This window comes from Heterodontus francisci, chromosome 12, assembly GCF_036365525.1.
Source record: "Heterodontus francisci isolate sHetFra1 chromosome 12, sHetFra1.hap1, whole genome shotgun sequence".
NCBI classification, from domain to species: domain Eukaryota; kingdom Metazoa; phylum Chordata; class Chondrichthyes; order Heterodontiformes; family Heterodontidae; genus Heterodontus; species Heterodontus francisci.
Window position 1 is genome coordinate 72,504,004 of NC_090382.1, and position 20,998 is coordinate 72,525,001.

The 20,998-nt window shown below is 43.3% G+C and overlaps 1 protein-coding gene across 3 annotated transcripts in view; it reads right to left on the minus strand.

Annotated features, from left to right (window-relative positions):
• Positions 1–20,998, minus strand: part of spock1 (SPARC (osteonectin), cwcv and kazal like domains proteoglycan 1) — a 770,011-nt gene that overhangs the window by 413,903 nt on the left and 335,110 nt on the right. For all 3 annotated transcript variants that reach the window (XM_068043616.1, XM_068043617.1, XM_068043615.1), the window contains exon 4: positions 10,559–10,604. In XM_068043616.1, coding sequence (XP_067899717.1) covers positions 10,559–10,604 — 46 coding nt within the window. The remainder of the gene's footprint in view (positions 1–10,558; positions 10,605–20,998) is intronic.

The following is a 20,998-nucleotide window of genomic DNA, read 5'->3' on the forward strand; positions in this document are numbered from 1 at the left end:
ATATTGACCAGGGCAGAAATTGGGCTGAATGAATTGAAACAGAATGATGTGGGAGAGGTGAACACAGCACTGGGAAGTGATGACATGTTTAAGGACCTTTGACTGAAAGGGAATTTTAAAGATGAGATGCTGGCTGGACAGGATGGTTGGACTAAGCAAGTTAGTTTAGGAGGAGGGTTTCTAAAAATATTTTTGAAAATGTGAGGGGCAGTGCCTCAATGAAGGGAACCAACTTACAGTGTTAATGAAAAACTGAGGTAGCAAATGGTGTCATAAAAGCTTGAAATGTAATAGGTGGTAAAATGAAGACAGGTTGGTCGTGAAGTGATTTGAGATTAGAAGGGATTATTTGAGAGGACAGAAGCAATGATGGTAATTTATTATTTCAAGCATCAGAAAAAAATCAGTTTGCAGCCACAGGCAAAAAGTATATTGAACAGAAGTCACACTACACGCTGACTAATGTATTTATTGACAGCACTACCAGCTGCAGAAAGTGATCTTAATAGATGTTTCTCATATCTTTGAACTGCGTAAAATTTTCTCTTGGAGGCAAGACAGAGAAAATTGAATTTTCCAAATGAAAGCTAATCGATATCAAAATGATAAAGCGTAACACTATTCATGCACATTCAAGAAAGCAAAATAATTGTACTATTGTTAGTTTAGTCTATGATCTAATACTTCTATCATCTTTCTGATAAAATACAATATTTTAGTACTATTTCAAGAGTATTCTTTGGGGAAAAGTTGTTACAAGTTAAAAACCTTTTGGATGATTGCACTAGATGAGCCATTGGCTGCATTTTAAGAGTCCGCCACCGAAGTAGCCGGCAGATATAAAATGCACCCCGCCCACATGGGCACCGTATCACGGAGCTGCCGCGATTTCAAACACGGCGGCTCATTTGTATGGCCGCGTGCCTGCCACCCATGATGAAGTGGAGGGGCTGGGCGAGACATTGCAGGCACGGCGCCCGGCGCCACTGTGCAGGTGCCGGTGCCATTTTCATTTTTAAAGGGCTTACAGCCCTTAATGGAGATTTAAAAAGTAAAGGGCCAGGCCAGTTCAATTACCAAAAAGGCAGAAATAAATTACCTTTAAATTCATTTTCCCACCCCACCCAATGGCATCACAAAACATTCCTGCCCTTCCCCCCCCCCGAGAATTCACTTATTAAGAATTTGATCTCTCCCTGCCCCCTCTCCACCCCCCCCCCCCACTCCAAAAGTTTGGCATCTTTGCCCTTCACCCCTTCCCATCACCCAACCCTACCAATCCGCAGCGATGTTACCCCACTCCCCCACTCACGCACAGAGAAACAGTCCTCCTCCCACTTCCCCACAGGTGTCACGCCACGTCTCCCCGATTGAGGATTCGAAGGCATAGCATTGTCGGCTACCCGAATGAAGATCGGTGCGGCGAATAAGGAGGCGACGGGACCCTCATTAAATCAGGTATGTAAATTAGTTTACATATTGATATAGGGGTCCCGTTGACGAGCGGGGGAGCGGTCACCATGAGGCCTCGCCACCGCCGAGATCGGCATGGGGCCTGCCGCCATTGGGGTTAGTGGCAGGCCTTCGCCGCACTCATCTTCATTGCCCCCCCCCCCCACCCCGTCAGGGTTCCCGACAGCGGAGGGGCTTTTAAAATCCAGCCCATGTCAAATGGTTTCCCATTGTATAAATGAATGAGATTGCAAAACTTTGTTACGGTTGCTTAACAATTTTGATTATACTATAACAATTTAATACTCTGTTTTAAACTGTGTTAATCTTCACTGTTAACCTAAAGTTAATTGTTAAAACAGTAGTGTTTAGGAAATAATCTCATCAACATTAGAGTTTCTCAAAAGACAAGTGGACCTTTGCTTGGCATCAGAGGAAAAATAGCTTGTTTCAATGAAATGTTTACTAATTATATTTGTAATAGAGATGCTCCACAATATAAAGACAAAATATAAATTAAAATTATCCTTTATTTATATAAATCCATTTTTAAAAAGCTACCTTACTATTCAAAATAGTTCTCCTGTCAAGTCTGAACATAAGGCTTCCTGCCACTGGTTGACATTAATACAAGATGGAAAAGAGCAGTATTAATGAGAATAAATGCCCCTAAATACAGCGCCACACAATACCCATCATTTATTGGAACCTGTGAATTTGGAATGTATGAATTGTATCTCTATTTTCGTCTGTAGCATTTCATGTACGCTGGAAAAATGAGTTTGTTAGGGATGCAGTTGTTTAGCTAAATTTGGCACTTCTGTTGAACATATGTTGGACTCTCAGGCCCCAAAATTCTTCAAAGATTCAACCAGTTTTCTGAATTAACCGACAGGAGACCAACAGAACCTTCCAAAAAAACAACGGATGCCCAAGCTTGCAGTTTCCTCTTTGCTTTCTAAGGGACAGATATTTGTTCTGCCCCTTACTCGAAAAGTTATGGCAAGATGGCAGATCTAGGGGCGGCGGGCTCCCTATGCTAGCGTTTACATAGAATCTATAGTGCAGAAAAAGGCCATTTGGCCTAACTGGTCAATGCTGGTGTTTATACTCAGCCCAGGCTTTCACCCACTCTAATTATCTCTTCCCACCCTGTCTTGTATCCCTTTATTTCCTTTGCTCTCATGTATACATCAAATGTCTCCTTAAATGCACCAATGCTTCAACCAACTCATGTGGCGGCAGGTTCTACAATCTTATCACCCTCTGTTTAAAAAAACAATTGTCCTAAAATCTTTTTTAATTTATTAGTGGCTATCATATATGTATGCCTCCTTGTTCTGGACTTTCTAATAAATGGAAACAGATTTTCCACATCTAGCCTACTGAACTACTTGAGAATTTTAAAGGCCTCCATCAGGTTTTATCTTAGTCTTCTCTTTTCCATGCAAAAGTGCTGCAGCCTATTCAATCTTTCCCAATAGTTGCATTCTTTCATTCACGTAACATCCTTGTAAGTTTTTTTCTGCAAGTTTTAGCATCCTTTTTAAAATATGAAGACCAGAACTGTACACACTATTCCTAGAATGGTCTAACCAAGGTTTCATATAAATTTAATGCTTTAATATTCTATCCCTCCAGAAATGATCCCCAGTTTCTGCGCCTTAGGCTATCATTGTACCTGTGTGACAGTATATAGAAAGAAAGAATGAACTTGCATTTAGATGTTGTATTTCGTGGCCTCAAGAAGTCCTAAAGCACTTTACAGCCAATGAAGTATTTTTGATGTATAATCACTGTTGTGATGTAGGAAACGAGGCTACTATTTGGTACATGACAAAATCCCACAAACAACTGTGATAATGATCAGATAATTTGTTTCAGTGATGTTGCTTGAGGGATAAATATTGACTAGGACAATGGATAAAACTCCCTGACTCTTCTTCAAAATGGTGCCATGGGATAATTTCAAAAGACAGCAGCTCAGACAGTGGAGCATTCCATACTACACTTGAGTGGCAGTCTAGGTTTTGTGCTCAAGCTTCTGGATGGGACTTGAATCCACAACCTGCTAAGAGCACTAACATTGAACCACACCCATTATTCCTGGGAAGGTGAAGTGGGCGGCACAGTGATGCAGTGGTTAGCACTGCAGCCTCACAGCTCCAGCGACCCAGGTTTAGTTCGGAGTACTGCCTGCACGGAGTTTGCAAGTTCTCCCTGTGACTCCGTGGGTTTCCGCCGGGTGCTCTGGTTTCCTCCCACAGCCAAAGAGGTTGATAGGTAAATTGGCCATTGTAAATTGCCCGTAGTATAGGTAGGTGGGAGGAGAATTGAGGGAAGGTGGGGATGTGGTAGGGGATATGGAATTAATGTAGGATTAGTATAAATGAATGGTTGATGGTCGGCATAGACTTGGTGGGCCGAAGGGCCTGTTTCAGTGCTGTATTTCTTTATGACACTGACCTTCACAACAATGGATGTGGAAAAGGTGAATCACTAAAATTGTTTAGGCAGGCTGCATCCTTGGATAACCAAAAGAACATGTCTCCCACATATTCAAGCATTCAGAATATAACTTATTTTTTTTACATTTTAAAATGGAAAGCATAAGTTAAGATATAATCCTGTATTTTTTTATACTTACATTACTTAAAGGTAGAAGATAGAGAACATAAAACTAGTCGAGTCAGACCCTTTCCAACTTTCCTGAACTGCAGATTTCTGAAGATAGCAACCTATATGGCTTGTGAAATCCTCTAGTTTATGGTCCAATAACATTCCGTGTCTGTCAAAGCAGCTATTGAAATTGAAGAACTTTTCTAGCTTCAAGCAAACTATTATCGACCTTCTGGTTCTGCAAAGAATATTTCAATGTGAAGAAATCGATCCTTTTTGAACTGAGATGATTATGGCAGCATTTTCAGTTCCACTTTTCAAGTAGATAAATCTCAGCAATGTTATTAAATAGACAGCTAAATGAAATTAGTGCATAGAAACTGTCATGAAATAATGATTGTTAATATCATATTGCCTTTTCAAAAGGGATTTCATTCATTTGTGAATTTTGCTATATTATACTGTATGTCTTTGTTGTAAATGTAATTGTGATAGGATCGCAAACTTTTAATGGGAGGGTTTTAATGCACATTTTCTTTTAAATCCGAACTGATGCTGCTCATTGGCACCCTTGAACTTTCCATTAGAGGTGTATATTTTTCCTCAATGGGGGTCATTTTCAACCTCACTGCTTGGAGTGGGGGGGGGGGTGGGACCACCTGCCTTATTTTTATTCCATTGAAATCAATGGCAGATTCTGTAAAGGAGTGGGGTGTGGTTGTTGGTGGGGTGATCCAATCCACCAGTCCACCACTGAGGCCCCACAAATGGTATAAGCATTCTACTTCTATAAAAGGAGACAGGTTATCACAGTTTCACATCCTCCCTATCCCCGAAAGGAAAATGAAATACTGCAATTCAGTGCTCCTTGAAATCTGACTAGTAAGTAAACACAAGTTCAAACACAACGTTAAGGGGCAATTTTAACCCTGCCCGGCCAGCATAAACCAGTCAGGCGCGCAAGCAATTTGAATCAGAACTCGGGAGCATTAGCAATGTGCCTGATCTGAACTGTGGGGAATGTTGGCATTGCACATTGTATAAACTGGGGAATGTGTTAGCACTGTGCATTCTCTGAATGGTGAGGAGTGTTACTGAAGTACGTTGTCTGAACGGTGGCGAGTGTTAGCGCTGTGCGTTGTCTGAATGGTGGTGAGTGTTAGTGCTGTGCGTTGTCTGAATGGTGGTGAGTGTTAGTGCTGTGCGTTGTCTGAATGGTGGTGAGTGTTAGTGCTGTGCATTGTCTGAACGGTGGGGAGTGTTAGTGTTGTGCACTGTCTGAATGGTGGGGAGTGCTGGCGCTGTGCATTGTCCGAATGGTGTAGTGTTAGTGTTGCGCATTGTCTGAATGGTGGGAGTGTTAGCATTGTGCATTGTCTGAATGGTGGGGAGTGTTAGTGTTGCACATTGTCTGAATGGTGGGGAGTGTTAGCATTGTGCATTGTCTGAATGGTGGTGAGTGTTAGCGCTGTGCATTGTCTGAATGGCGGGGAGTGTTAGCGCTGTGCATTGTCTGAATGGTGGGGAGTGTTAGCGCTGTGCATTGTCTGAATGGCGGGGAGTGTTAGCGCTGTGCATTGTCTGAATGGTGGGGAGTATTATTGCTGTGCATTGTCTGAATGGTGGGGAGTGTTAGCGCTGTGCGTTGTCTGAATGGTGGGGAATGTTAGCGCTGTGCATTGTCTGAATGGTGGGGAGTATTATTGCTGTGCATTGTCTGAATGGTGGGGAGTGTTAGCGCTGTGCATTGTCTGAATGGTGGGAAGTGTTAGCGCTGTGCGTTGTCTGAATGGTGGGGAATGTTAGCGCTGTGTATTGTCTGAATGGTGGGGAGTGTTATTGCTGTGCATTGTCTGAATGGTGGTGAGTGTTAGTGCTGTGCATTGTCTGAATGGTGGGGAGTGTTAGCGCTGTGCATTGTCTGAATGGTGGGGAGCATTAGTGCTGTGCTTTGCCGAAACACTGAGGGGCTATGCCTGCAATGCCACTATACGTTGGCAACTATCTCTGCATTATAAAGAGCTTTAAGGCTATACTGCCTTCTCCCGACCTGATTTTCACTGACTGGATCAAATTACACATTGCAGCATTCCAGGCAAATGCTGCATTATTGCTGTCCAATTACACCTTCCACTTCTTGGGGGAAATTTTATGCTTTCCCCCATGGTAGGTTTGCAGGCGGGGAGCGCAGATAATCAGGTGGGACGGTGGTAGGGCGGGACCCCGCACCATGCTGCCTTTGCCAAAATTAAGTCCTGGACAGGAAGGCCTGTGAACAGCCTTCCCACCCCGCTACCAAATGAGGCCCTTAAATGGGCAATTAATGCCTAATTATGGGCCTCATCCTGTCGCCACCACACTTAGCCGAGAGGCAGGCGGCCCTGTCACTGCGCAGGAAGCACAGCAGGGAAAACCATGCGGACTGCCTGCTGGCTCTGGGGCGGGCGTTGGTTGGTGGGCGGGGTGGTCCCTTGTTAAAAGGCACAGTACCTGCACAAGGGACCCAGCATTGGGAAGGGGGTGGGGCCCTCTGACTGACACCCCCGCCCTTGCTGCTGACCCCCCTACATGCCCTTCCCCACGATCCCCACCCCGCGGGACCCCTACCATCCTTCCGTACCTGAGGCCTGGGTCCAGCGCAGCTCCTGGGCCTCAGATGGTGCTCCACTGGCAGGAGCTACCACCTCTATGGTGGCACTGCTCAGTTAGAGAGCTGCCAGCCTCTGATTGGCCAGCAGTTCTCTGAGGGTGGAACTTTCATCGCTGGGGTCCTTGATCCCGTGGAAGGCCCGCCACTGTTCACTTAATTGCCTAATTGGCACTTGATTCGGCGGGCCTTCTGGAGAAAAGGCAATGTCGGGTTCCCAGTGTCGCTTTTGTCAGAGGTCGAGACCCTTCGCCCGGAAAAAATCCCGGCCTCTATGTTTCTGTTTCAGAGTGTCTTCTGACAGCGCAGTGCAATCGCCGACATCATCCGAGTGCATCCCAACACTTGCCAGCATTAATCCGCACATGTTTATGCCGACGTCACTATGCACCGACTGGTCAACTGACCGACCAAGGGAGGGAATGGGCGACAAGGTGGGGCGGGGGAAACGACCAGCGAGGGGTGGAACAAGTGGCAGTTGAAGTGGCGAGCAGTTGGGCGGGCGGGCGGCGAGAGGTCGGATGGGAGGGAGCAGAGAGGAGAAGCAGTGATTGAAGAGTGGAGCAGTTGCGCATGAGGGACTGAGGAGAAGTGGAGAGCAGTTAGGCGTGAAGGAGTGAGGAAGAGAAGCGGAGAGCATTTGAATGACATGGCAGGGGTGGGGGAGGAGAGAGGTTGGGTGGGAGGGAGCAGAGAGGAGAAGCAGTAATTGAAGCGGAGAGCAGTTGGACGGGAGGGAGCCGGGAAGAGAGGCCAATGCAGTGTTTATTCACTTCCTTGTGTAAGATTGAGCAGCGCTATACTTATTACAGGCAGCTGCCTGAGACATCACTGATAGTGACGTTTCAGTCAATGACATTGCATATGCACATGTGCGAATAGTGTGCCATCTAGTTAGTTGCGCTGTCAACAAACGCAACCGTTCCGTATACCTGTACACTCGAGCACAGGCATTTGCACACTGACTCAAATTTTTAGTAATATATTGATAGTAGTATATGTATCATATAATATATGATTAATTGTATAATTGTGCTTGCCATACTGATTTCCCACTGTTACAATTACAGATGCATTTTCAAGTCAAATAATTTGTAAGTTCATACTTGCTCCATCGACCAGCAGATTGACTATTCAGTAACAGTATTTTACTACTGACATCTTAATAATGACTTTAACAGAAAAGTAAACTAAATATTCTGGGCATCTTGTTCCAAAATAAATTGTAATGTGACAATTATAAGCATAGATCTCAGTTCCATGATATTGCATTTAAAGCAAGATAAAAGCAGTTCTTTCTCCTGCTGTTTGCATCCCAAAACAAGTCATAATTTTTTCAAATCCCAAATTTATTTTTCTCTTTCTCACATCATTCTCTGCAAATCATCACTGATTTTCTATATCTTACACTTCTACCGATCCATCTAATTTCGTAACAACAGTCTGATATACAACTTCTGTTGATTTCTTGGGTTGCGATGGAAAGACAAACCAGGCAGTTTCTGTAATGGGCGGGTGATCTGCTCCACCAGATTACCACCCATGTGATGAAAGCAAAAATATACCAGTCATCTCCAATATCCAACTCAAGTGGAGTCACTTATGTTTACATGCCTAAATAGGAACAATATAAAGGATGCTGCTATTGCTTCCTGCACATGAAATAAATCAAGGCAAGTGAAAGGTTTGGACCTGCACCAAAGCAATTACATTTGTAGGTAACAATAATAAGTGCTGATGAGCTAGGATTTGCTTACGTTTTATCTTTTTCAAATTGTCACCTTGGAGAAAATAGATCAAATTATTAAAGCAGAATCAAATTAACTATCCACTAGAACTCCTCCACCTAAATTGGAGAATCTCCTTTAAATTCTTTATTTAAAAAGACTAAATGTGTTCTTAGTCTTTCAACATTTTGCAGCTGCTTGTACCATAATGTAACAGTGATCTAAAACATGAGCCAGGATTTTCCCTTGGCGGACGGGAGCCATCCACCGACTGAAAAGTCGGTGGTGAACCCGCCTCTGCCTGGCCTGGGGATCCAATCTGCATTTTGAGGTTTCCCGGCCTTTAATTGGTCTGAGGCAGGACTTCCACCCGCTTGAGGCAGGAAGTGCCGCCTAATAGAGCAGCTAGCCAATCAGCAGGCCGGCAGCTCTTAGTCCCAGCAGCGCCACTGGGAGCCACTGCTGGGACTGCAACCTAGCCACCGCAAAGAAGATTTTAGGGAGCCTGGAATGAAAGTAAGTTTTTGGGGCCTCTCTGGGGGTGATCAGTCAGGCCCCGGCGAGACAAGGGTGGTTGACTGGGGGGAACGGGGGAAGTGTTGGTTGTTGGGGGTGGTTGGGGCAGCAGGGGCAGCCCTTCGTTGGGCACAGGGTGCCCGATGATGAGGGCATCCCCGGGCCATCAGAGAGGCGCCTGCTTTTGCGACTTCTCTTGGGCCTGAGACGCCTGACCAGCCATGGGTAAAATCCCCGTGGCAGCGGGCGGAGGCCCTTAAGTGGCCGTTAAGTGGCCACTTAAGGGCCTTGATTGGCCTGGGGTGGGCGGGCCTTTCTTGCCGCCGCCGTCCTGCATAAAGTGGCAGCAGAGGTGGGAGCGGGTCGGGAAGGGCCCCTGAGTCTCCCACTCTATTTTACGCACCCACCACCACCACCCCCACCACCCCCCCCACCCCACCCCCTCCACCTCACCTTCCCGCTCTTTGTGGGGGGAGGGCGTAAAATTCTGGCCATGGTTACTGAAGTAAAAGTAATTTTAAAAATCTGCTATCTGCTGTAATTTTACCCATCACATCTGTAATTTTATTTATAACATCTTTCAGCATGCACTGATACACCACATTACAAATCCCAAATTCAGAAAAGCATAAAATACTATTATTGGTCTACCTTTATAATAATTATGTATATTTCTGAATGTACATGCGGTATTCAGAGAGGTATATGATACTGATTCTGTACATTACACACTGCCAGGGTCATAAAATGCTTGTGGATTTCACAAAAATCAATTTCACTGAATATTCTCAATACACAGTTCAAGGGATATTTGAATATTCAGAGACACACAACAATAATTTATATTTATATATGTACAAAAACAGAAAATGTAGCTAAGTTTCAACTTTATGCCTTAGCTTTCACCCAGCAGAAATTCTAAAAGGTTTGAACATATAAATTAAAAGCTTTAATTTTATTTCATAGAGTCATAACGGCATAGAAGGAAGCCATTCGGCCCATCGAGTTCAAACCAATTTCCTTTTGAAATCATTCATCGTCTTCGCTTTCACCACCCTCGGAGGCAGCGAGTTCCAAGTCATTACCATTCGCTGCATGAAAAAATTCTCCCTCACAACCCCCCTGTTTCTCTTGCCCAAAACTTGAAATCTGTGTCCTCTAGTCCTTGTATCATCGGCTAATGCGAACAGTTTTTTCTTTGTCTACCTTATCCAGACCTGTCACAATCTTGTACATCTCTATCAAATCTCCTCTCAATCTCCTTTGCTCCAAGGAGAACAACTCCAGCTCCTCCAATCAAACCTCGTATTTAAAATCCCTCATCCCTGGAACCATTCTGGTAAATCTCCTCTGCACCTTCTCAAGGGCCCTCACATCCTTCCTAAAGTATTTAGTATGAAAGAAAACACAGAATGTATTTTTGAAAATCATATACAAGTCCTCTCATATTTCTGAGAATAGAATACACAATTCTTTTTAAAGGAATGATGGAACCTGCTCCATCTTCAGTTCCATGGACTGGTTATTTCAAAAGTTCCATAACAATGGTACACATCTATCGATATATTAACAGTTTTATGAGTCTAAGAAATCATACCTTGATCAAATGGCTTGTTAGGATTCCAGCTTCTGAAATAATCATCCTAAAAGAATAAGGAGAAATTATTAAATTAACGTGCACCTAAAGTTTCCCTATCATTACATTATCTTTAGATCTTTAACAGACAAGCAGTACAAGTGAGTGAAAGACATCTATGCTATGGCATAGTTAGCTACAAAAGATCTATGGATTACACGTCAGCATTAGCCTACCAAAACAGGAGGAATGAACTTCCTTCAAAATTACTTTTATATCTAAAAACTGAGCAGCCAACTCTCCAGCAATATAAATTATTAACACCTATGGTCCAATGACCTCTTTGCATGAAACAAGTAAGAAGCTTCTGGATAGTAAAACAGAATAATTACTCTTTTGTAAAAATGTTTTCACAACTGCAGCTAGAGCCATTAAGATTATGAAGGGTTGAATGCAGTTCCCTACCTACCATTCATAAGTGATCATTTGCACTTTTTAAACTTAACAGTTTGGAAGGGATAGGGTGGGCAAGTAATTTAATCTTGGCTAAGTGTTCAACATGCGCGGTTACGCTCATGCCTCAGTATTGAAATCCCACACCATCAGAGGGCCCTCTTCTCCAGAATTCAAAGCAACACCAGAACAAGTCAACAAGATGTGTCTATTCTATATTCACAGAATGCTTGATTTCAGTAGCAAAAATCCTGATCATCCTACCTGCAATGGACTGTGCCACCAATTCTCTAGCTTGACAGTCCAAAGATTTTCCTGAACTGCTTTGCGAAGTTGGGTTATCCCACCATTCATAGCACAAGTGAAAGTGCTCCATTAACTCTATAGCACACATTCTAAGGAGAGAGGAAGGTGCTGCTAATTGTTGCTTAATAACCACTCTCATCTGCACTGCACTGAGAGCCAAAGAATCCAAATGGCTAATAGAGCAGTAATCTTTTTCACATCTTTCAAAGTTTCACAGGAGATCAGCAGCTGGTGACCAGAGCTTTTGGGAGCTCTTCCGTACACATGCACTGAATTCGGTTTCCCATTTCCCCCCACACAAGAGTATGCGAGCAGACAGTATAATGATAGCTCAATACTTTCATCACGCTTAAGCATAAACTGGTGCAGCAGTACTGAGGTATAAAAGGTTTGTGGGGCACTACAACACCAATATGAGCAGCAGGATATATACTATCAGCATAACAGTTAAAGGGAGCAAAATAATTTCAAAACTAAGAAGCGATATTCAATTCTTAAAACGTTAATTTATAACCAGTGCTTATAAACTTCTCAGGAGATTATTAAATTATCCTGTTTTTTGAAAAATCTACTTGCTCTTCAGGAAATCATGAAGGAATGTCACAATCATATACTATAGTAACTATAGATTTGAAGGTCAAAAAAAGTACAAACCTCTACTTCCTGTGTAGGTAAGCCAAAAATAAAGGAAAGAGAAAGTGTTACATCATTAAAACAACTACAGGTATTTACAGCATAGAATGATACAGCATAGAATGAGGGGGTGGGAGTGGGGCAGGCCGCTAGCTTCCATCAGGGGGCCTCTCAGGAAAGAAGGCTGATTCTTGATGCTGCAGGCCTCAGCAGGGGGTGGGGGGCTCTTATGGACACTCCCCTGCCCTTTCTGATTACTTGAATATTGGGAGCCTGGGCTAAACAGACAACCCTTGTGTCCTTTGTTCACCAATGTAAATGGTGAGAAACACGATAGGGCTCATAGTTATCGCACTGAACATAATGATTACATATCCCCACCCAAATATTTTCCATGACATAACCAGTTCCTGGGAAATAGCGAGGGAGGGAGAAGCAGACAGAGGACAAGAAATAATGGAACCGAACCCCAAAACTTTTCCACCCACTACCAATTCAAATATGCTGAATAATAATAGTAAGAAATGGAAAGTTTACCCTAATGCTCTTTGTTCTTTGTGTTAATAAGTAAAATACTTTATACAAATGTTGTTTATTAATGGTGAACAGGTACTATAATTTTGTTGAGTCTAATTCTGTATGCCTGCTTGAAATTTCATTGTTTTAACCATGTGTTTTAAGCAGTAAACCTTTGCTGTTGCTTTATCATTCTCGAGGGCAGATTTGAACATGTTTTATTGTAACTTTTATGTCAGAATAGTTGTGCTACCAGCGGAACTGGCATTACTTTGTCCTACCCTTGTTTCTGGCAAGATGGATAGACAGGATAATGGTGTCAGCCAAATCAGATGCTGTGTCAGATGCTGCCTGGGAAATGCAAACAAACAAAGTGCAGAAGGATGGGATTGTTGAACCTCCATTTCCTCACCCCACTTATGTTAAACTCGTAATTGTGACAAGATTCCTACTCTAAGAAATCAGATCACAACGTTTCCGATTCTAGCAACAACAAAACCAAACTAAAGCATATTATTCCTTCAAACTGGATTTTTAAAAACGTTTCTAAAGTTTAATGCAGAGAAGTGTGAAATGATTCATTTTGGTTTGAGGAATGAGAAGAGGTATGTAAATTAAATGGCACAATATTAAAGGGGGTGCAGGAACAAAGACACCCGAGGGTGTGCATGCACAAGTCCTTTGAAGTTGGCAGGACAAGTTGTTTGAAATTTAAATCAGGCAGCTTGACTCTGATTGTTCAACGCATTGCCCTGAGGAACGGACCAGCAAATGGCTGTCACTTATTTTGTTCAGCTGAAACAGGCGCAATGTGTGCACATGTTCTTTCTGTCTGCAAAGAACAGGGCCCTGTATATTAGTATATGTAGCTTCCAGAACGTACAAATGCGCCAGACTGCGAGCCCGACTGACAATCTTAAATTGGTTGTCAGTGTAATTCTTAGCACACTGAGGATTATTTAGCAGATATTGTCCAATCGCAGAATCACATCTAATGTTGGACACTGTGTTTTGAGTTTGCAAGCATGGGCTGGTCTTGTAAATTGTCCTGATGAGTGCAAGATGAAAAGCTTCAACAAAATGTGTCTGTTTTCAGCAATACTCAAGTTCTGTACTACCAAACGACTAAAAAGAAAATAGTTAAATAACATAGGAAAGACAACATTATGTAAAGAGGAATAAATAAGTGGTCGGGTTAGACTATTCAGTTGCTTGGTAATGTAGCATGGAGTTTGTACCATCACACACTTTCAGTGAGATACAAGCTTCAGCCCTAGCATTTGTCCATATCATCATGAATGCATGCTTCAAATTAATGGATCAAGTGTATTGAACTTAATATTACGCTGTTCCCCTGCCTTTTACAAATTGAGAATTGCTTTACTAAAAAAAAGTTCATAAAGAATCTTATTCCTGGTGTGCTGGTCTCAAATCCAACTCAGAATGATGAGCTGGAAGACTCCTGTATGCTGGTTATAAAGATATCAATTAGACATTTCAGCTTGAAGTTTACTACCGTGCCGCAAATCGCAGTGCTGCGCTTTGAAGTTGGTGGTCCGCACGCGCAGTGCAGCTGCCGCTGAGCCCCCGCGATATTTCATGCAAGGGCTCATTTAAATGGAGGGGGTGGAATGGCTGCCCCCGATGACGTAGAGGGAGCAGCCACTCCGTCCCAGGCAATAGTGTCGGGTGCCACTGTGTAGGCGCCAGCATCGTTTTTAAAGGGCTTCAAGTCCTTAGAAAAAATGTGAATTTTTAAAGGTACATTATTGTAAATGGTCTTTAAAAAATTAAATAAGAGCTGGAGGACCTTTCCCACTCCCCCCCAGTGTTTGTTTCAGGGCCACCAAAGCAAAATAAACTTTATTCCCAACCCGAACATTCACCCCAATCTCGTTAATTTTGCCCTTCAACCCCTTCCAACCATCCCCTCAGCCAATACAAAGTGTTTTCCCTGCTCACCCCCACCCTGAAAATGTCACTCCTCCCCCCTCCCCACCAGAGTCTCCCCTTGGTTCCCCAAACGGGGATCCGAAGGAGCAGGACTTTGGGCCACCGGCCGGGATATCAGCGTGAGATGGTCGCCCAGTCCAGGTAAGTTAATTAACATGAATTTGAATTAATTTCAATATGCAAATGACGGTTCCACCACTGTGCTGCCAGGTGGGGGGGTGGGGGGGCCGCACTGAGGCCTCGCCGCCGCCAGTAAAATGTGGCAGGGCCTTCTTAGCGTCGGGGGTCAAGGTGGGCCTCTCCCAAAGAATTTTCCGGGCCCCCTCCCGCCACAACCCCTGACATCGGAGGGCTTGAAAAATTCAGCCCTTCTTCATGTTTAGTGCTTATGTACTTTCAGCAGCTTGCAGAGGCTCCCTTGCATTCCAGTGACTGCACTGCAGAGGTACTTTATTAGCTGTAAAGCACTTTGGGATTTCCTGAGGTCATGCAAGGCGCTATACAAATGTAAGTTTTTTCTTTGTTTTTGTGGTTAAAAAATCATAGATTTACATTTTTGTTGAACTTGAATTCTGCTTTTGGTACAAGAAGACTGTTTTTTGTAATAGGAGCTAACACACGAATATCACTCTCCATATCTGAACTACAGAAGCACTGAAGGTGAATGCATCTTGTTTAGCACTGGCCCGCAACATGAAACCTTTGTAAACTGACAAGTATGGGATTTAGTGACTTGAACTCAATTATTAGCCAGGAATGAAATGCTTGGCTACTTGAAGTGTTTGTCACCTTGCAATTTATTTATTTTAAAATGAAGATTTGAGAGCCAGGTTGCTTTAATGATTGCTCAATGCTGTTTTCATCTTGCCTGAAAGAATTTTTTTTGAAGTATTGAAACTAGTTACAGCACTAGTTATGCTGTCCTTATAAAGCTGCTATAGTTTCAAAAGGACTAAGCCTTTTCATCACACCAGTTTATTTGAAAAATGTCCATTGATTTCCCACCAGCTTTGGAATTCCATCACTGCAGATCAACACTCACTATTGTTGAAATTAGAGATACAGCACTGAAACAGGCCCTTCAGCCCACCGAGTCTGTGCCGACCATCAACCACCCATCCATACTAATCCTACATTCCTACCAAACATCCCCATCTGTCCCTATATTTCCCTACCACCTACCTATACTAGTGACAATTTATAACGGCCAATTTACCTACCAACCTGCAAGTCTTTTGGCTTGTGGGAGGAAACCGGAGCACCCGGAGTAAACCCACGCAGACACAGGGAGAACTTGCAAACTCCACACAGGCAGTACCCGGAATCGAACCCGGGTCCCTGGAGCTGTGAGGCTGCGGTGCTAAGCACTGCGCCACTGTGCCGCCCTAAATATATTTGTGTGTTGAACAGAAAATTAAACTTTCATGCATCCTTGGCTTCTAAGCAGATAGAAAAATAAGTTTTTCCCCCATAGCTTGCTGCAAATTAAAAACCTTCCAATTTCAAATGAAATCAAAGTCTGTTGATTTTATTTTGTCTAATCCTCATGGAAAAGTGTTCTTGCAAAGGTAAGAAATGAAAGGCATTAAAAAAACACGATGATAGATAATAGAGCTAATTAATTTATAAGATTAGTTAAAATCCAGAATACCAACATGGAAAATGGTACTTGAAAAATGCACAATATTTATAAACTGCTAGAAAATTGATACATCTATTGAGTAGTTCAATATTTAGAATTCATAAATTATGACAACTGAATCTCAAGCTTACCATTTCATTATAGCACCCAAAACTATACAATTGTTTGAACGTAATTCAGAATTTCTGATAACTTATGCCATCTTAAAGAGAGCATTTTAATATACCATTTGATTTGGAAAATCTTACAAGGTTTGCCTAATTCAGTCAAATCTAATTGCTCCTGACTGCTCTTCCCAGTGTTAGAAGGAATACAGAATGATAGCAGAACAGCAGCTCATTATTAGAAAGCGATACAATATTTCTCTGACAAATTAAAAATAGTATAATTGCAGTGTAAACAGATAATGTAGGTGAAAGAGACAGATACACACACTTGATGCATGTACATACACATAAATGTGGCTTGAAATTCAAAGAATGTTCCGATAGGAGAACTGTGAGGTCAACTGTTACATAGTAGCTATGTATTCCCAAATTACTGATGGGGAGAAGCAAGAGGTCTAGCAATACAGGGAAATGGAAGAGATGAAATAAAGAAAGACACAATAACAGGAAAGGGAAAAAGATGGAAAAGGCATTTTTTTCACAATGCAACCCAATAGTTCTTCGAAAACTGATAAAGCAGAGCTATAAAAATCCTTGAGCCTGCAAATGAACTCATTTGGCATTCAGTCCCCATCAGGAAATATGAGGAAGAAATGCCTTTTAACACTTTTCATTCTAAAATGTAAACTTTTTGTTTAATGTAATTTCTGTGAAATACAGCCGACACATATGAAAAATTAAAATTAGAGATATTTAAAGATCAAAATGATCGTCGACTTTCCAAATTAAGCTTCCAAATCAATTTTACTTCAAACAATTGCAACCCCAAAAAGGTAAGTTAGGTTAATCTGCAAACTAGATTGTTTTTCTGGTAAACTGTGTCACTTACAACCTTTAAATGAAAATACATCAAGAGGCACAATACTTTTTTCCTAACCTTATGAATTGTAGGAGTCTAACTAAAACTGACTATATCAAAGATATGGGATTTGATCTTTAGGCCTCGCTGGGGTCGGGATCGGATGCAGGTGGGAGATAAAAATAGCTCCGCCTGCCAGCATGCCTCTTCCCCAGCTCCATCCCGCTCCCCAGTCATTTTTGCAGAGGCGAGATGTGGGAGGGGTGGTGGGGGGGGGGGTGGGGGCGGCAGAGCTACCCACATGCACATGGTGGGTAGCCAACGCAGCTCATTAAGGGCCACTTAAGCCAATTAAAGGGAGCCAATTGGAATCTCCAAAGTCAGTCACCAGGTTCCTGCAGGTGATAGGGGTCAGTTTAGGTGCCTGGAGGCGGGCTCCTCGTGGCAGACTGGGGGATGGGGGTGAAGCAGTGCTCCAGACAGTCTAGGGGCCGTCCCTGCCTGCCTGGGTACTGCAATAGCCACAGGCTGCCCCAGTAAAGGGGCTCCCTCCCCCGCCCCCCCCCCCCCCCCACCCAGTGGTGGCCTGGCTGCAAAACCCATTTTTTTTCTTAAACTTTAAAAAAGCTAGATAGAGGGTGCCTCCATTTTGAAACACCCTCTTCTTTACCTACCTGCCTCTCAGCCTTCTGCACCTTTCAAGCTGGAAGGTCTCTGATGGGCCCTCCAGCTTTGGGAACCTGACTACCATACTTAATTGGACGGCGAGCTGGGCCTTTGGCTATTAATTGGCCACACCGGGAAAAATCATAATGAGTGACTATTTCCGACACAGGGCTGTATTTTACAATTGCGCCACCAAATTAAGCTGCGGGTGAAAGCAATGGCAGCCCACCCATGCAGGCCGCACGTTGCGGAGCCGCAGCGATCCTAAGCGCGGCAGCTCACTTAATAGCTGGGGCGGGCTGCCCGCCCCGCCCTGATCACATGGAGGCGGCAGGCTGTCCATCCCCGGCAATGGCATCAGCTGTCTGTGTGCAGGCGCTGACGCCATTTTTAAAGAGCTTTGAGCCCTACCATTAAATTTAAATATTTAAAGCGAAAGTGAATGAAAAAAATTAAATACATTTATTTTGCCCTCTCCCACCCCCCACTAACAATTGAATTAATTACTTGCCATCTTCCCCCAAAACACTTACCTTGTCCACCTGACCTTCCCCCCCAAAAGTGCATAAACTTTAACCTAAAACTCTCCCAGCATCTCCTACACCAATGATGTAACTTTGACCCCGTTTCCACCCCCACCCCCCCCATACTGAGAAACCTACGTCCTCCCCCCTCCCCACAAGTGTTCCACCTTGTTTCCCTGGATGGGGATCAGAAGGCGCGAGAGTGGCAGCCACTGGCAGGAAGACCACAGTAGGACAGAAGGCGGTGGCGTAAGTATGATTAATGCATTCATTTCCATTTATTTAAAAATGTAAATGGGAGGCCTCACTGCCACCGGCAATATCAGGTCGAGCCCTCCCAGTGTTGGGGTGCATGGCGGTCCTCTCCCGGAGGCATTTTCTGGCTCCCTCCAGCCGAAAACCCCAACATCGGGGGGGTCTGTAAAATCCAGCCCCCAGTGTGGGTTTCTGACTCACATTTCAGCCTGACAGCAGGGTTCAGAAGCCTGCAGGGTAAATCCTGCCCATACTGTATCTGAACTTAAATTTTAAAAATACTTAAATACTACAGATAAATGTGCCAGACACTTTGTTTGAAAAGGTTCTGCCTTACAATATTATGTAGCTTAAACATCCTTGAGCTTTAGCACCGATAATATGTCTTTGATGAAGGTTATATGAGAAGTTCACACTACACATAGATTGCTGTTTAGATTATAGAATTCCAGGATATGTGAAGCACTCTATTCCTCGCTTTTGCAAGGATAATTCATAGCTCTAAAATTTTGAAAATGTTAAGCTCCATATGCACCCAGATAAATTGTGTAATTAGACTCCAGTTGCACAGTTCAGAGCTTGTGGAAAGAGCAAGGATACAAAAAATCAACAGAACTAATGAGGATGCTGCAAAGGTCAATTGTCAGCAATTAAACAACATTTTTTGCACTTGCTGAGATTCTATTTTTGTAGTACTGGAATGAATATTTTCTTGGCCTTTGAAACATTTTGTATAGTCAGCACACCAGCAATCCAATATTTAGGGATCCACAATCTACATGAAGAAAAATCTGCTATATTTTCTGGTCAGTGATGCCTAATGTGTTGGCACTACATTCCTCTTTTTTCAGACACGCATTCAAATGGATTAAGCCTGCGTAAAAATGATGCACAGAAGAATCTAACACAAGCACACTGAGCATCCATGTGTAATCTTCACCTGTTGGAAAGTCTACCCCAAAAGGATGAATTTCTATTGTGTTCTGGGAGATAAATTGGCTCCTTCATAATTTTAGGATTTTCTCCTTATGATGGTAATCTTCGCATTAATATGTTTAAAATTTGATCTCAAGTTCCCAATTATTCTTCACCAACTGTAATATACTGGAGATGGCAAACGGCTTATCAAAGTAATAACAGCCTGGGATTACCATTGACCAGAAACTGAACTGGACCAGACATATAAATACTGTAGCTACAAGAGCAGGTCAGAGGCTGGAAGTCCTGTGGTGAGTAACTCACCTCCTGACTCCCCAAAGCCTATCCGCCATCTGCAAGGCAAAAGTCAGGAGTGTGATGGAATACTCTCCACTTGCCTGGGTGAGTGCAGCTCCAACAACACTCAAGAAGCTTCACACCATCTTGAAAGAAACCCATTTGATCTGCACTTTATCCACCACCTTAAACATTCACTCCCTCCACCACTGATGCACAGTGGCAGCAGTTTGTACCATCTACAAGATACACTGCAGTAACTGACCAAGGCTCCTTCGACAGCACCTTCCAAACAAGCGACCTCTACCACCTAGAAGCACAAGGGCAGCAGTCAGGTGGGTACATCACCACCTGCAGGTTCCCCTCCAAGTCACTCAACATCCTGACTTGGAACTATGTCACCATTCCTTCACTGTCGCTGGGTCAAAATCATGTAACTCCCTTCCTAACAGCACTATGGGTGGACCTACACCCCAAGGACTGCAGCAGTTCAAGAAAGCAGCTCACCACTCTCTTCTCAAGGACACTTAGGGATGTGTTACAAATGCTGGCCTAGCCAGCGATGCTCACATCCCCAGAATGAATAAATTTTTAAAAAATCTCCTAACTACTGCACCACCAAACTGCTCAATGCACCATATCCCCACCATTCACCAATCAACAATCGGGGCTCATGCCTAACATTGAGCTGCTCCATCTCATTCTCACACACTTACAAATGTGTCCAGCTTCACACCCATATCTCTCAACTTCCACATACTTCCAGCTATTCAGTTATGATTGGCACATCATCCAATACACAAACACAATAAATGATAGGATACTGAGAAGTGTAGAGGAACAGAGGGACCTTGGAGTGCATGTCCACAGATTCCTGAAGGTGGCTGGAAAGGTAGATAAGGTGGTCAAGGCATACGGGATACTTGCCTTTATTAGTCGAGGCATAGAATATAAGTGCTGGGAGGTTATGCTGGAACTGTATAAAAAGACTATTTAGGCCACAGTGGAAGTACTGCATGCAGTTCTGGTCACTGGACTATAGAAAAGACGTGATTGTACTTGAGAGGGTACAGAGGAGATTTACAAGGATGTTGCCTGGATGGGAGAATTTTAGTTTTGAGGAAAGGGTTGTTTCCTTTGGAACAGAGGAGGCTAAAGGGAGACCCAATTGAATTGTGGTACTAATGAAAGTGAATCTGTCAATGTTTGCCACATTACTACTCTGAAACTGATAGCAACTTCTGGAGTCTGCACATACGCAGTCAAATGTGGATATCCAGAAGTTGCCATCAGAGATTCTATGTTTCTCCATAGGGTACGCTGCTGAAGTCC